This window comes from Eptatretus burgeri, chromosome 15 (assembly GCF_056783735.1).
Source record: "Eptatretus burgeri isolate ZD-2024b chromosome 15, Ebu_testis_v1, whole genome shotgun sequence".
Taxonomy (NCBI): Eukaryota; Metazoa; Chordata; class Myxini; order Myxiniformes; family Myxinidae; genus Eptatretus; species Eptatretus burgeri.
Window position 1 is genome coordinate 61,271,607 of NC_140975.1, and position 14,299 is coordinate 61,285,905.

Below are 14,299 nucleotides of genomic sequence, written 5' to 3' on the forward strand. Positions count from 1 at the left end.
CTCAGGATGAGATCCCTGTGCAGGACATTAATATGCAGGTTGAACACCCCCCACAAACGAACCCAGAGTCCGAAATGGGTGCAGCGCTGGAGGCCGCAGTGTATGAGACCTCCCCTCCCCTCCTCCGTCAAATTCCCTCCCCAGCCCCGCGAATCCACGCTTGATGATGGCGAAGCGACTGCCACAGACCCACCTGACATGCACCAGCTATTCATGGTTTTGCTGGCAAAGATGGATGGAATGAATAACAAAATAGATGGAAACTCAAAGGAAATGAAAGAAATGAACAACGAAATGAAAAACGAAATGAAAGAAAATGCACGCAAGGCGAGCAAAGAAATGAATAATAAAATGGATGCAAATGCGCAACAAATGGATGAGAATATGCAAATGCTGCGGGGTGAGATGCAGCGCGTGGGGCGATGCCTGCAGGTGGGCAAAAATGGTGGTTGCGCGCAGCGAAAGGCAAACGACGGAGCTCAAAGTTGCGGCACCACATGTTGGAGCGAACGAGCTGGGAGGGAGTGCAACGGCTGTCCGGCCCGCGATGGAAGCGGGTGAGGACAAAATAATTCGGGAGACGCATTGGGCGAGACTCGTGCAGGTGACGGTGACAGAGAGGGAAAAAGTAAATGGGGAGACTGAGACGTGTATAAGACACGTAAAGACGCAGGAATTAAAAGAAATAATAGAGACGCGGGAGATAGAAAAAGTAGAGGAGAGAATACACGATAAAGACGGGGTAAAAGACGAGCACACACACATGGAGTTAGCGAGGGACGATGAAGGGAGCTCGGGGAATGTGTCGTGACCTGGTGCAAGCAGCCGGATGGACTCCTTATGGAACGAGGGGAGGGAATATTCCCCCTTGAGGTGGATCTCGAGCAGGTGGGTCCGGTTGAGCTTTGTGAGTTAGAGGGGCGAGTGCTGTTGATGGGTGCACGTGGAGCTTGGGGGGTTTGGAGACCCCGAGAGCGCTTGAGGTGACGCGATTCTCCATTGTGAATGTCCCGGTATGTGTGTTCACGAGTGTGGAAAAATGTGTGCTGAAAAGCGCACATAGCGTAGGTGAAAGGCGTTGTGTGAAAGCAACGCCATGTGTGGATGAAATAGCGTGTGTGTATAAAACACCGTGTGTGGATGAAATACTGTGTGTGGATGAAACACCGTGTGTGGATGAAGCACCGTGTGTGAGTGGAACCATGTGTACGGGTGAAAAGGAGTGCCTTCGTAAAAGGCCATGTGTGAGAGAGACAGCGTGTGTGAGGTCGCTGTATGTGAGGGAGATGGTGGTTGGCATGCGCAAACATGCAACCGCATGTCCCAGTGTGAATGTCATGTCGAGGTGTGTGAGCGTCGTGGCACGTGGGAGTTTGTGCGCGAGAGTGCGATGACGACGGTGCCTGACGGTGGACAAGGGCCGAGTAGCGGCCGTAGCTGTTTTGGGAACCGCGCCGGGTTTGCACTGCAGCGCGCGTGGGGCGTAGCACAGTGCTGTACTGCGATGTGCAGTGCTACGCACAAGGCCGCTGCGTGCACGCTTGCGCGAGTGAAGCCCCGTCCATAAACGCACACGGTGGATGAGCCGATCCCGCGGACGGACAGAAGGTAGGCTGGGATAATGGATTTGGTAAAGGCAATAACACCCCGCTCGGTTATCCCAAAACGGAGCGAGCTGCATTAAGCGGCTCGTGTCCCAGCGGCCCCGTTGAGGTACAGTCTCTCGGTAGTCTGCCCGCGCGAATAATTAGGTATATCGAGAATTCGGCGATTGACCCTGTCGTGCGCGGGTGGAATATTGACTAGGCTGTGGTGTGCTTAAAAACACCCGTGGCTGGTTTCCGGCGTTGATCCGGAAATCCGCGACTGGATTGTCCATTCGGTGGGCGAGACAGCCGCCATTGGCTAAACGTGGTTGCTCGCACGCGGCCGGCGAGAATCTGTAACAATATATTGCTGTGGTTGAGGAAATTCGCAAACCACCATTCAGGTCCCGTAGGTGAGATATCTCTGTAAGTGCATGTGTAGTTAGCCACAAACCCGTTGTTTAGAGGGAATAAATGTGATTCATTCGGGCTGCGACCCTTTTAGATAGCCGTTTTTCTGTTCTATCTTTATTTTGGACCAACCGCCATTACTACCACCACCAACCACGTCTCAACAGCCATCACACAACAACCACCAACCGCAACGCCGCTTCACAACAACAACAACGCCAACAGCCACGACCTTTACCTTCACAGCACCATCCTGCAAACCTCGCATCACCGCCATTCCAAGCGTCACCGTGGCCATAAACCACCACAATAAACCCTCCACCACCTTCACCTCTTCTCCTTCTGCGGCCATTCCCAGACCACTTGTGGACGCCGAGCGTCAGGCTGTCCTGGCCTCGCGCGGGACGAGCGCTGAGCCGCGGGTACGAAGAGCGGCCTTTCCGAGGGAAGTCGGATCAGCGGAGGTACACGCCCACTTCTGTTCCGTCCTATCAGCGAGCGCGGGTCGATTTGGCCCCGCCTCCAGGCGCGTCGGAGTAGAATCGATATATGCAAATTCGAGGATCAGGGGAGGTTCACGCCCACTTTTCCTCCGTCCAATGGGCGAGCGTGGCTCCGCCCGAGCTCATCCTGATCCGGAAATTTGCATATGGTTTCTCCTGCCGTACTATAAAGCGCCGAGCGCGGGGCGAATTCAGTCAGTTTCTGTTTCGGGCTCAGGCGAGTTGGAGAGGTGTGGCGGCGGCGGAGTGTGGCAGCAGCAGTCAAGACGGGTCTGGAGGAGAGTCGGTCTGTCGGGGTTCGGAGTCTGTCGGGGAGCTGCAGAGACGGGAATCCGGGAACGCGGTCGAGGTCGCAGTGGAGTCGCTCGTCGCGGGACCCAAGCAAGCCAGCTATCCTCTTTCCCCAGAGCATCAACAACCCCCCCTGTTTCCCCCGGTGCTGAGATAGTGCGAAAAGGGGGCCCCGTTCCCACCCTATTCCAAGCAGTGCCAACGAAACCAGCGGAGGAGCGCGGAGTCGGGGCACCGCCACGGCATTTGTGGCTCATCACAAGACGGGTAGGCTCCACGCGGTCTCGCGCCACAGGTCTGCCCCCTTGTATTTGAGGGTGGCCCTTTTTATTTTGCTTTTGAGTATATGTGTTGCCGGCGCCATCTGTAAAGTAAAACTGTGTAAGTGTTGCCGTGTGCTCGCGTAGTCGGTAGTAGATCTGCATTGTTGTGTTCCTTTTGTTACATTTGCTTTTGGTGCATAATTGTGGTAATTGTATATGTGTGCTTTCCGTTTGCCGTGGAATAAATGTGCCTTATGTTGAACTGTTTTTCCCGTTCGCTTCGTCTTTTCTTTAATTGAATCTCCATCTTACTTCACGTAAAGGGTTGGTAGTGGGCTAAATACGCCCGATAATTAATCGGAACCGTCGAGGTCGACTATATAACACCGCTCGGTTATCCCGATAGTACGGAACGGGTCGCTTAAAGTGGCCCGTGTCCGAAGTCGACCTGCGGCGAGGTGCGATCGCCCGGTCTACCCTCCGTGTGGGTACTTAGGTAGGTCGAATTTGGCGAACAACCCTATCCCATGCGGGGGGCCGGTTGGCACGATCGTGGTGAGGCCGAAAGGCCCACCCGTGACTAGTTCCCGGCGTTAGTCCGAGAGGGTCACGACGGAATTCTCCGTCCGGTGGGCGACGTTCCGCGATTCGAGTTACGTGGCTGCTCACACGCCGGCGGGCGCGAATTCGCAACAATGTATATATATATATATATATATATATATATATATATATATATATATATATATGTATATATATATATATATATATATATATATATATATATATATACATATATATATATATCTATTGTTACGAATTCTGGCCCTCCTGGCGTGCGAGCGATTGCGTAACTCCAATCGCAACTGCGTCACCCACCGGACGGACAATTCAGTTGTGACCCTCCTGGAACTACCGCCAGGAGCCAGTCACGGGTGGGGGTTTAACCTCACCACAACCCAGTCCGCATTCTACCCGCGCGAAATAGGGTGAATCGCCGAATGTTGATATACCTAAGTACCTGCGCGGGTAACGTACCGAGGAGTTGTACCACGCCGCAGGTCGGCTCCGGACACGAACCGCTTAAGCGGCTCGTTTCGTGCTGAGGGGATAACCGAGTGGAGTTATCGCCGAACTCGACAGTTCAGATTACTTGCTGGGTGTCTAAACCCACTACCAATCCCTTCCGTGATGCAAGATGGCATTTTCAAACGAAGGAAAGGACGCAACGAAACGGGTCACAATTTAACAAGCACTTTTATTTCACACACACAAGGCAAGCACGTATTCACAGCCATACAGTAAGAATGCACATATAACAGTCAAAGCAATGAAAGCAACGCAGAGCTACAACCGAATAAAGCAATGTAGAAGCACTTATTCAGGTTTACTTAAAAGACTGGTGCCACACACACATTTACACAAAAAGCAAATAAAAGCCACCCTCATAGGCAAGGGGGCAGACAGGTCCGTGGACCAAATGTATGTGGGACCTGGGTGAGCGGCCAGGTCCACGAGACCGAAGGGGTCTTACCCGCGCCCTCGTGGCGCGATAGCCGCAATGTCAGCGTAACGTGCCTGACTCCGTGCCCCTGGCGTGGTCGGTGAGCTCCTTTAGGCGTGCGTTGTGCAGGCACGTGTTGGTCGGTCGACACCACGGTTGGGGTGGGGAACGGACGGGGTTACCGGCACTATCTCAGTGCGGATGGGGGGAATTGTTGATGCTTGGGGTGGAGAGGGTGGAATGGCAGATGCTCCGTCCCGCTAGCGGGGCCTTGGGACCGCACCGACTCCGGTGAACTCTCGCCCCTGAGCCCTCTTCCGCGTCCCAGCTTCACTCCGCGACTCGTCCCTCGACCTCAACTCCGAGCTCCGTCCTCTTCACCGTCCGATCCCCACAAACACACGACTCAGACTCCACAACTTCGACCACGACAACCTCGACGACGACCTCCGTCTTCACTCGACCAGCCGCGAGTCGCCTTGTGCTCGCGTCTTTATAGACCGGAGGAGGAGCGTGTATGTAAATTTGCGGATCAAAACGCGCTTGGAGGTGGGGCCACGCCACCCGATGTTCAGCCATTGGTCGGGCAAAAAGGGGGCATGAGCCTCTCTCGATCCGAAGTTCCTCCTAAAAGGAATCCACATGCATCGTGCTTGGGGGCGGGGCCACAATGCCCGACGCTCACCATTGGATGGAAGAAAAGGGGCGTGAACCTCCCTGATTTGATTTCCTCTCCCGTAAAGGCATCCGTTTTGTACTTGTGGCTCGACGCGTTCGGCAACAATCACTGAACGGGCCCTGGAGAGCACGACATTCGGTGTTGACAGGTGGTGTGGTTGATGGTTGTGGAAGGAGAAAGGCGATGGTGGTGGGGGTTTTGCTGTGGTGTTTTGGTTGTTGGCGGGCGTCGTTTGAGAATGGGGGTTAGGCGATGCTTGCGGGGTGGGGTTGTGGAGGTGAAGGTCGTGGCAGTTTGGTGTAGTTGTTCGGGGGCGTTGTTGGTGGTGGCGATTTGGTTGTTGGGGGGTGATTGGTCCAAAATAATGATCGGTAAAGAAAAATGGCTAACTCAAAGCGTCGCAGCCCGGATGAATCACACATATTCCCTCTAAACAATGGGTGTAGACTAACTACACATGAACTTATCGATATATCTAACCTGAGGACCTTTCTGGTGTATTGCAAATTTCCACAGCCGTAAAAAAAAAAAAAAAATATATATATATATATATATATATATATATATATATATATATATATATGTAGTTACCCAGTGCCTGAAGTTATGTCAGACTTCTGGTAACATTGATGATGAGATTTCTTCAAACATCCCAATCCTGCACTGCTTCCCAAAGCTCTGGTAGAGACAGCTTGGTTGTAGCCTTTACCCTCTCTGTACAGCAAATACAAGATCTGCATCTTCCTCTTCCTCTTCTTCCCTCAACCACACCCAGCATGGTTCACTTCTCCAGACTTGTGTTTTCTACACGTATGATGTGTACAAAGTATAACAGTTTCTGTTTCACCATCAGCTCTTCCAATGTACATGGTGGTTTAATTTCTTCAAGCACTGATTTGTTTGTTCTTCTTGCAGTCAATGGAATGTTTAATGTTCGTCTCCATCACCACATTTAAAAACTGTCGATCTTCTTTCTTTCTTTTTCATTGTACACGACTCACATCCATACATAACAACTGGAAATACCAGAACATTCACCAGACTCTGATTGGTTTGTTTCGTCACATCGTTGTTTTTCCAGATTTTTATCAATCCTGACATTGCTGTTCTCCCCAATGACAATGATAACCATCTGTTAATTTCTTCTTCACATTCTCCACTCACTTCAATCTTAGAACCCAGGAAGATTAAATTTTACACTATTTCCACATGATCGTCTCCCAATCTGAACACCTCGATCTTCTCAGTTCATAAGATTTTAGTCTTTTTTGAGGTTTAAATAAAGAAAAGCTTTTTCACTTTCCTTCTTCACTGTCTGCAGCAGTTTTATCAATACAAGTTCTCTTTACTTTCTACCAACAGAGTGGTATCATCAGCAGACCTTAAGTTGTTGCTACATCTTCCAATCCTGACTCCAACCTTTATGTCATCCATGTTTGATTTCCTCATGGTGTACTCACGATACAGATTTAACTAGTAAGGGAAGAGAATGAACTCCCTGTCCGCCTTTCCAATTCAAAACCATCCTGTCTCTCCATACTCTGTTCTTACTGGAGCTTCTTGTTTAGTGACCAGGCTTCCTCTCGGGTGCTCTGACATCCCCATTTATCTCAGCATGATCCACATCAATTCAAGATCAACACAATCTAAAGCTTCGCTACAATCTATAAAACAGATACTCCTTCCTTTGATATTCCCTTACTTTTTCCATGACCATCTCAGATTTGTGATTTGACCTCCCACGTCGTATTTGAAAGTGAAGTCTTTGTCTGGAGTCGAACAATTGCATTTGAGTATTTATATTCTGTCTGCAGAATGGAAATTAAAATACAAATAGTCCATAGTCGCCACGGGACTACATTGAGTGTAAGTAGGCATTGCACAATCCTGAATAACCTCCAAAAAGGAAATGAGGACCATCGTTGCAGTGGTGCGCTACAGGGTTTTTTTGCTACAGCTTCAAACATCAATCTTCTTGATGGTTTATTCAAGTTTAAATAACCCAATCTTCACCGGTGACCCAACTTGTGGGTGCGCACACACACACACACACACACACACACACACACACACACACACACACACACACACACACACACACACACACACACACACACACACACACACACACACACACACACCTAGCATCCTCCCATCAGATAAATCGATTAAATTAAAAATGAATGAGCAGTGTGAGCAATTTATTTCTTTGCAACCCAAGCTCTGCCCCTCTCCCAGCTCGGGAGAGACGTGCCACTGGTGCAGTCCAAAATAAAACGTTGAAATCATGCAGAGTCGGTGAGCATTTCTGAATTCACAACATGATTTACTTCCAGTGCCAATAGAAAGTCCACACCCCCTTTTGAATTTTTCACATTTTGTTGCCTTATAGCCTGGAATTAAATTTAATTAAATCAGACTTTTCCCACATTTATTTATGCATCGTAACCTACAACTTCCAAATGAAAAACAAATTATACAAATTATACAAAATCAATTAAAAGTACAAAACTAGAATATCTTGGTTGGATAAGTGTCCACCCCCCCTGACTTAAAACTTGGTGGAAGCACCTTTGACAGAAATTAAAGCTGTGCGTCTGGTGGGATAGGTCTCTACCAACTTTGCACACCTTGATTGGGCAATATTTGCCCATTCTTCTGGATAAAACTGTACAAGCTCAGTCAAGTTGTGTGGGGAATGTTGATGGACAACAATTTTCAAGTCATGTCACAGAATTCAGATTGGATTTAGGTTCGGGGCTCCGACTGGGCCACTCAAGTACATTTATCTCTTTGTTTCTTAGCTTCTCCAGTTTAGCTTTGGTTGCGTGCTTTGGGTCATTGTCATGCTGAAAGGTGAACTTCCGTCCCAATTTCAGCTTTCTTGCAGAGGGCAGCCGGTTTTCCTCTCAAATTTGTCTGTATTTTGCTCCATCCATTGTCCCTTCTATTCTGCCAAGTGCCCCAGTCCTTGCTAATGAGAAACATCCCCATAACATGATGCTGCCATCACCATGCTTCACAGTAGGGATGGTGTTCTTCCGGTGATGTGATGTGTTGGGTTTGCATCAAAAGTAACGTCTTACTTTTTGGCCAAAAAGTTCCATATTGGTTTCGTCAGACCACAAAACTTTTTACCACAAGCCTTCAGAATCTCTGGAGTGTTTTTTGCATCCCTCAAATGGGGCTCAAGGTGGGCTTTTTGAGTAATGGCTTCCTTCTTGCCACCCTACCATACAGGACAGACTTGTGGAGTGCTTGGGATATTGTTGTCACATGCACACAGTGACCAGTGTTTGCCATAACGGCATGTGGCTCTTTCAAAGTTGCTATTGGCCTCTTGGTGGCCTCTCCGATCAGTCTCCTCTTTGCTTGATCAGTCTCCTCGTTGGAGGGATGGCCTTATCTAGGCAGGGTCTTGGTGGTACCATTTGCCTTCAACTTCTTAATGATTGTCTTGACTTTGCTCCAAGGGATATTGAAGGGCTTTGACATATTTTTATACCCATCCCCTGATCTGTGCCTTTCCACAACTTTATCTCGGAGGTCTTTTGAAAGCCCTTTGGTGTTCATGTTTGAGTCTTTGCTCTGAAATGCACTACGCAGCTGAGGAAACCGACAGGAACAGCCGATTTTGTTCTTAAATAATCAGAATCACGACAATTTAATACAGGTGGAGGCCAATTAACTTGGTGTGTGATTTTGAAGGTGATTTGTTACACCGGAGCTAATTTATATTTATTATTCTAAGGGGGGTGGACACTTATCCAACCAAGATATTCTAGTTTTATATTTTTAATTATTTTTTTGAAATGTGTACAATTAGTTTTTCACTTGGAAGTTGAGAATTGCGATGTGTAAATAAAGGTGGAAAAGTCTGATTTGATGCAATTTAATTTCAGGCTATAAGGCAACAACACGTGAAAATTTTGAAATGGGGTTTAAACTTTCTCGAGGTACCGTATGTACCGTGAGATTGCTTCATCACCATTATTCTGAACTTCAAAAGTAAGTCAATAATGTTAAGGCTTGGACTGTTGTGAGAATCCCATTCCGAGAAAAATTTGAATGCCCTTCGTGCATGCCTGGAAGTTCCAGTTTCACCTTACCTAAAGGGTTGGATCCGTGTCTTCTTGGAGATGAATTCGTATCACTCTTCCCTGCAGAGAGCAGATGTGAATTTAATTGTGGATTTGGCTGGCTTGATCAGCATGCTTGTGGAAAGAGAAGGTAAGTTTAATGCTGCAGTGTCTTCAACAAAACAGTTGAGTTAATGCACAGATTTTCAATGAAATGTACAGAATGAAATATTATAATCGTTTTGTTAAAATGTATATATGAATACAACTTCAGGGAATGAGGAATAGTGTGATATTTTCAAAACTCAACGATAGGGTGATGGTATATTGACGTCAAATGATGAGAACGTGTATTGTACCATTGGCAGAAGAAATGCCGAGACAGCCACGCAGTTCTGCGAGCGAGAGCCTTCGATCAACGTTCAAGTCACAGTATTCAGAGAAGCGCCGAACACACTTCTTGGGACGGGCGAGGAGGCGTAGCAAGCGACGCAGCGGTTTGGTCTCTTGTCTCCGTAGAAGGCCATCACGATTGCGATCGAGACGTGCAAAGTGCCAGCGGAGAGCTTGCTCTTCCAGGGTGTGTTCTGGATCTGGTTCTGGAATGCTGCAACCGAAAAGAGCAGTACAGCATATCACAACATTTAGGTTTATTCTATTTTAATTATTATTATAATATTGTGACGAATTTGGAATTCGATTGCACACAACATACAGGTTCCTTTAGTCAGCGATGTCGATAAGTGCTTGTTCCCTAGAAAGCTCACCTTTCATTGTTTAAATGTTTAGAAATCGATTAGATGCACTGCGGATCGATTTAATAGTTAGGGAATGAACAATGGAGACGTCCCTCCCCTTCTTCTGCGAAGAGGAAGAAGAGCCCTGCCGTCCCGTGATTCATGATGTCAACAACTCCCTCCCACCCGTGGTTGAGCGGGGGATGGATCACGAGGGCATGAGTCACGCCAGGCGCGGGGAAGGGGGGCGGAGAAGGATAAAGAGGAGATCCTTTCTTTTGTTCGAGGGGAGTGCGGCAGTAGTCGTTCAGCAGACCTTCGGGTCCTGCTTGGCTTGGATTAGGGTTGAGGCCTTCGGAAGCTTTTTGCTTCTGCAGAGGAGTTGTTTAGCAGAGCTTCGGGTCCTGCTTGGCTCGGTAGGCTTTTTGGAGAGCTGCTTTGTTTTGGAAGAAAGTTGAGCCGGTTGCTCGGCTCGAGCTGCGAATGGTGGCTTCTTCTTCTTCTCTTGGTTCGTGGAGCTCTTTGTTCTCCGTTTGGTTCGCGGCTTGGTGCGACTCATCGACCTCTTCTGGGAGGTGGTTCCTCGGGGAAGCGGCGCATCGACAGGAAGGATCAGCGCCTCGTCTCACCAGCACGTGTTGAGAAGCGCGGGAGGATTCGTGGGAGCTCGGGAAGGATCGCGGCTCACGGCGATTGGATCCAACTCGCTCTCGCTGGAGCTCGGGTCTGAACAACTTGAAGACCACACGAGGTGGAGAGGTTCGAGATAGGTTCTGAGTTTCAGTTCACCTGTCCTCCGAGTTGGAGCCCGTTATTAAAGGCCTCAGCCACCATCACTTGGGTGTGTGTGTGTGTGTATGTGTGTCCGCGGGCCCATCTAATACGTAGGATATTGTTAAATGCTTTGTGTGCTGTAAATCTTTGCATTGCATTTCGTATAGTCGGAATAGTTCTGCTCTTACGTGCTTCCCTAGTTCCCCATTATTATTAATAAATACCCCAATTGTTAAATGTTTTCAGCTCGTCGCGTCGATTCTTTCATTGACTGAGCATTTCGTGTGTTGGGAGTTAGAAAGGCGTTGGTTTGCCATAAAAGGGGGACATTTGGACTGACGGTTCTCGGTGATTAAACCGCTTGGAATCGCGCACGGGACAGGCTCGCCTCAGCGGTTTGTTCCGTACGAGTTCCGTCAAGGGTGGAATACCCCGGTAGTTGGATCACGTGGGTATTTAGGTACATTGAAGATTGGCAATCGACCCTACCCCACGTGATCTGCCCATTGGCGTATTTCGGTTCTTCTACAAGGACCCGTCGACTCGGACTTATCCGGGCGGCGATATATATTCCGTGCGATCGGTTGGGCCGACTTGACTTGCGGCTCCGTTCAGAGCGGTCGGTTGGCGACGACACCTGGCCCGTAACAATATCAATATTATCCTTCACTGATACATGCCAAATACAATAACTTTTTAAGAACATGTTTTAACTTCTCAAACACTCTGAAGCAATGAGTACTTATTCTCCAGCAGCCTGTTAAACTTTGCTTTTATTACAATAGGCTTGTTTGAGAGGGAATGAAATTCTTGATACTGATGGTTGAGGATATCACATTCACATCAAGATATAGTGGGAATAGAGGAAAGCGGAGAGAAAGCCAACGTATGACAGGCAGAGACAGGTGATGACTATTTGCCTGGTTGAAGTAAAGTCAAAAATCTCTGCCAAATCTCAAATATATTTAGCTTAGCCACTGAAGGTGGACTTTTTTAAAAGTGGTTCTCCACCATTGAGAGATAGGGGCAAAAACGATATGTAGCACGACATCTCAAAACGTTGTGGATGGGTGATGACAAAACGTGGTCGATGAATTGGGTAGGTAACAAGAACAAGCCGATTAGATTTGGGTTCAGGTCCAGATCCAGATCTGGCCTATTAGTGGGAAACAAAACATTAACTGTACAACGTGGTTATCACATGTGACTAGATCTGAAAAAGGTTTGAGAATGTTTCCAAATTAGCAATTTAAGTTATTGGACAAAAAAAGTAAAAACATCCATCAAATTTTAGTATTGTTTATAAAGAAGCAACTTATACTTTACTACATTCAAATCGAAATATATTGATGTAATTAGGCTCAAACTCAAGCAATTTACAATTTAAAAAACCTGCAAAACAATGGCAGAGTCAAAGCAAATGGCAACTAAATAATCTATCTATATATTACTAAAACTCTCATCTTGTATGTATGTATGGATGGATGGATGTATGTATGTTCCCGAAATACAGCCAAAACGGTACACGATAGCGCAAAAATTTTAGGGCCACCTTACCATTCTCCTGTGGTGTGCAGTGTCAAGTTTCGTTCAAATCGGGCAACAAAAAAAATTATTTAAAAAATCAATTCCCGATTCAGTCAAATATTCTTTGGGAGAATTTGAACAATGCAAACAACCTCAGCAGTATTGTTTGCTGGAGCTATCTTTTTTTTTTCATCAACCGCTGTTTCAACGGGAACCCAGCGGGTTCACGGGTCATCTAATATATTATTAAAACTCTCATCTTGTATATGTACATATATATGTATATATATATATATATATATATATATATATATATATATATATATATATATATATATATATATATATATATATATATATATATATATATATATATATATATATATATATATATATATATATATATGTATATATATATATATGTATATATATATATATATGTATATATATATATATATATACAAACATATATAGCCCCGAAATACAGCCAAAACGGTACACCATAGCGCAAAAATTTTAGTGCCACCTTACTCCATTCTCATGCGGTGTGCAGTATCAAGTTTCGTTAAAATCGGGCAACGAAAAAAATTATTAAAAAATCAATTCCTGATTCAGTCAAATATTCTTCGGGAGAATTTGATCATTGCAAACAACCTCAGCAGTATAGTTTGCTGGAGCTATCATTTTTTTTTCATCAACTACTGTTACAACAGGAACCCAGCGGGTTCACGGGTCATCTAATATATTACTAAAACTCTCATCTTGTATATGTACATATATATATATATATATATATATATATATATGTTCCCAAAATACAGCCAAAACGGTACACCATAGTGCAAAAATGTTAGTGCCACCTTACTCACCATTCTCATGCGGTGTGCAGTATCAAGATTCGTTAAAATCGGGCAACGAAAAAATTCTTAAAAAATCAATTCCCGATTCAGTCACGAACTCTTCGGGATTATTTGATCAATGCAAACAACCTCAGCGGTATAGTTCCCTGGAGCTATCTTTTTTTTTCTTGAAATTATTTATTGAAAAACTCAAACATTTAGTATAGACAAAGAATGATTTATTTTCAAGCATAAAATAAACATCGCCATTTAGATCTCAGACTTCCGTGTTCATTAATAAATAAAATTGTGTTTAGAAGATTATGCACAATAATTTCTTCGACTTTCTTTTTTACGTTTTTTTTTTCACATTGACGTGCAATATCAAGTTTCGTTCAAATCGGGCAACGAAAAAAATTATATAAAAATCAATTCCCGATTCAGTCAAGTACTCTTTGGGATTATTTGATCAATGCAAACAACCTCAGCGGTATAGTTCGCTGGAGCTATCTTTATTTTTTTTTGAAATGATTTTTTTTTAATCAACCTCTGTCACAACGGAAACCCAAGGGGTTCACGGGTCGTCTGGTATATTACTAAAACTCTCATCTTGTATGTATGTTCCCGAAATACAGCCAAAACGGTACATGATAGCGCAAAAATTTTAGGGCCACCTTACTCACCATTCCCCTGCAGTGTGCAGTATCAAGTTTTGTTCAAATCGGCCAACGAAAAAGATTATTAAAAAATCAATTCCCGATTCAGTTAAGTTTTGGTATGACAATCCATAAAGCGCAAGGACAAACCACGGAGTATGTGTTGATATACCTCGAGAAACTGGTTGGCCGAACGATGGCTCCTGAGGTAAATGCTCAAATTTTCTTCAAGTTAAAGTTTGACCACTAAATAATGTTAAAATTGTGTCCATTTTTTTTTTCATCAACCGCTGTAACAACGGGAACCCAACGGGTTCACGGGTCGTCTAGTCCATTACTAAAAGGAGAAGCTCCAGTCCAAGTGTGTCCATCATACTTTATTCTAAAGGATTCCTGCTGTCATATAATAATAAAAATGATATAATTTGAAAGATAAAAACCAATTTACTT

At 45.6% G+C, this 14,299-nt stretch overlaps 1 protein-coding gene across 2 annotated transcripts in view; it reads right to left on the bottom strand.

The window, feature by feature from the left end:
• The window catches only part of LOC147012305 (SPARC-related modular calcium-binding protein 1-like), a 214,155-nt gene that overhangs the window by 14,195 nt on the left and 185,661 nt on the right, over positions 1–14,299 (bottom strand). For both annotated transcript variants that reach the window (XM_085856294.1, XM_085856293.1), the window contains exons 13-14: positions 9,676–9,923; positions 9,347–9,397 (exon numbers count right to left, since the gene is read on the bottom strand). In XM_085856294.1, the coding sequence (XP_085712420.1) occupies positions 9,347–9,397; positions 9,676–9,923 (299 nt within the window). The remainder of the gene's footprint in view (positions 1–9,346; positions 9,398–9,675; positions 9,924–14,299) is intronic.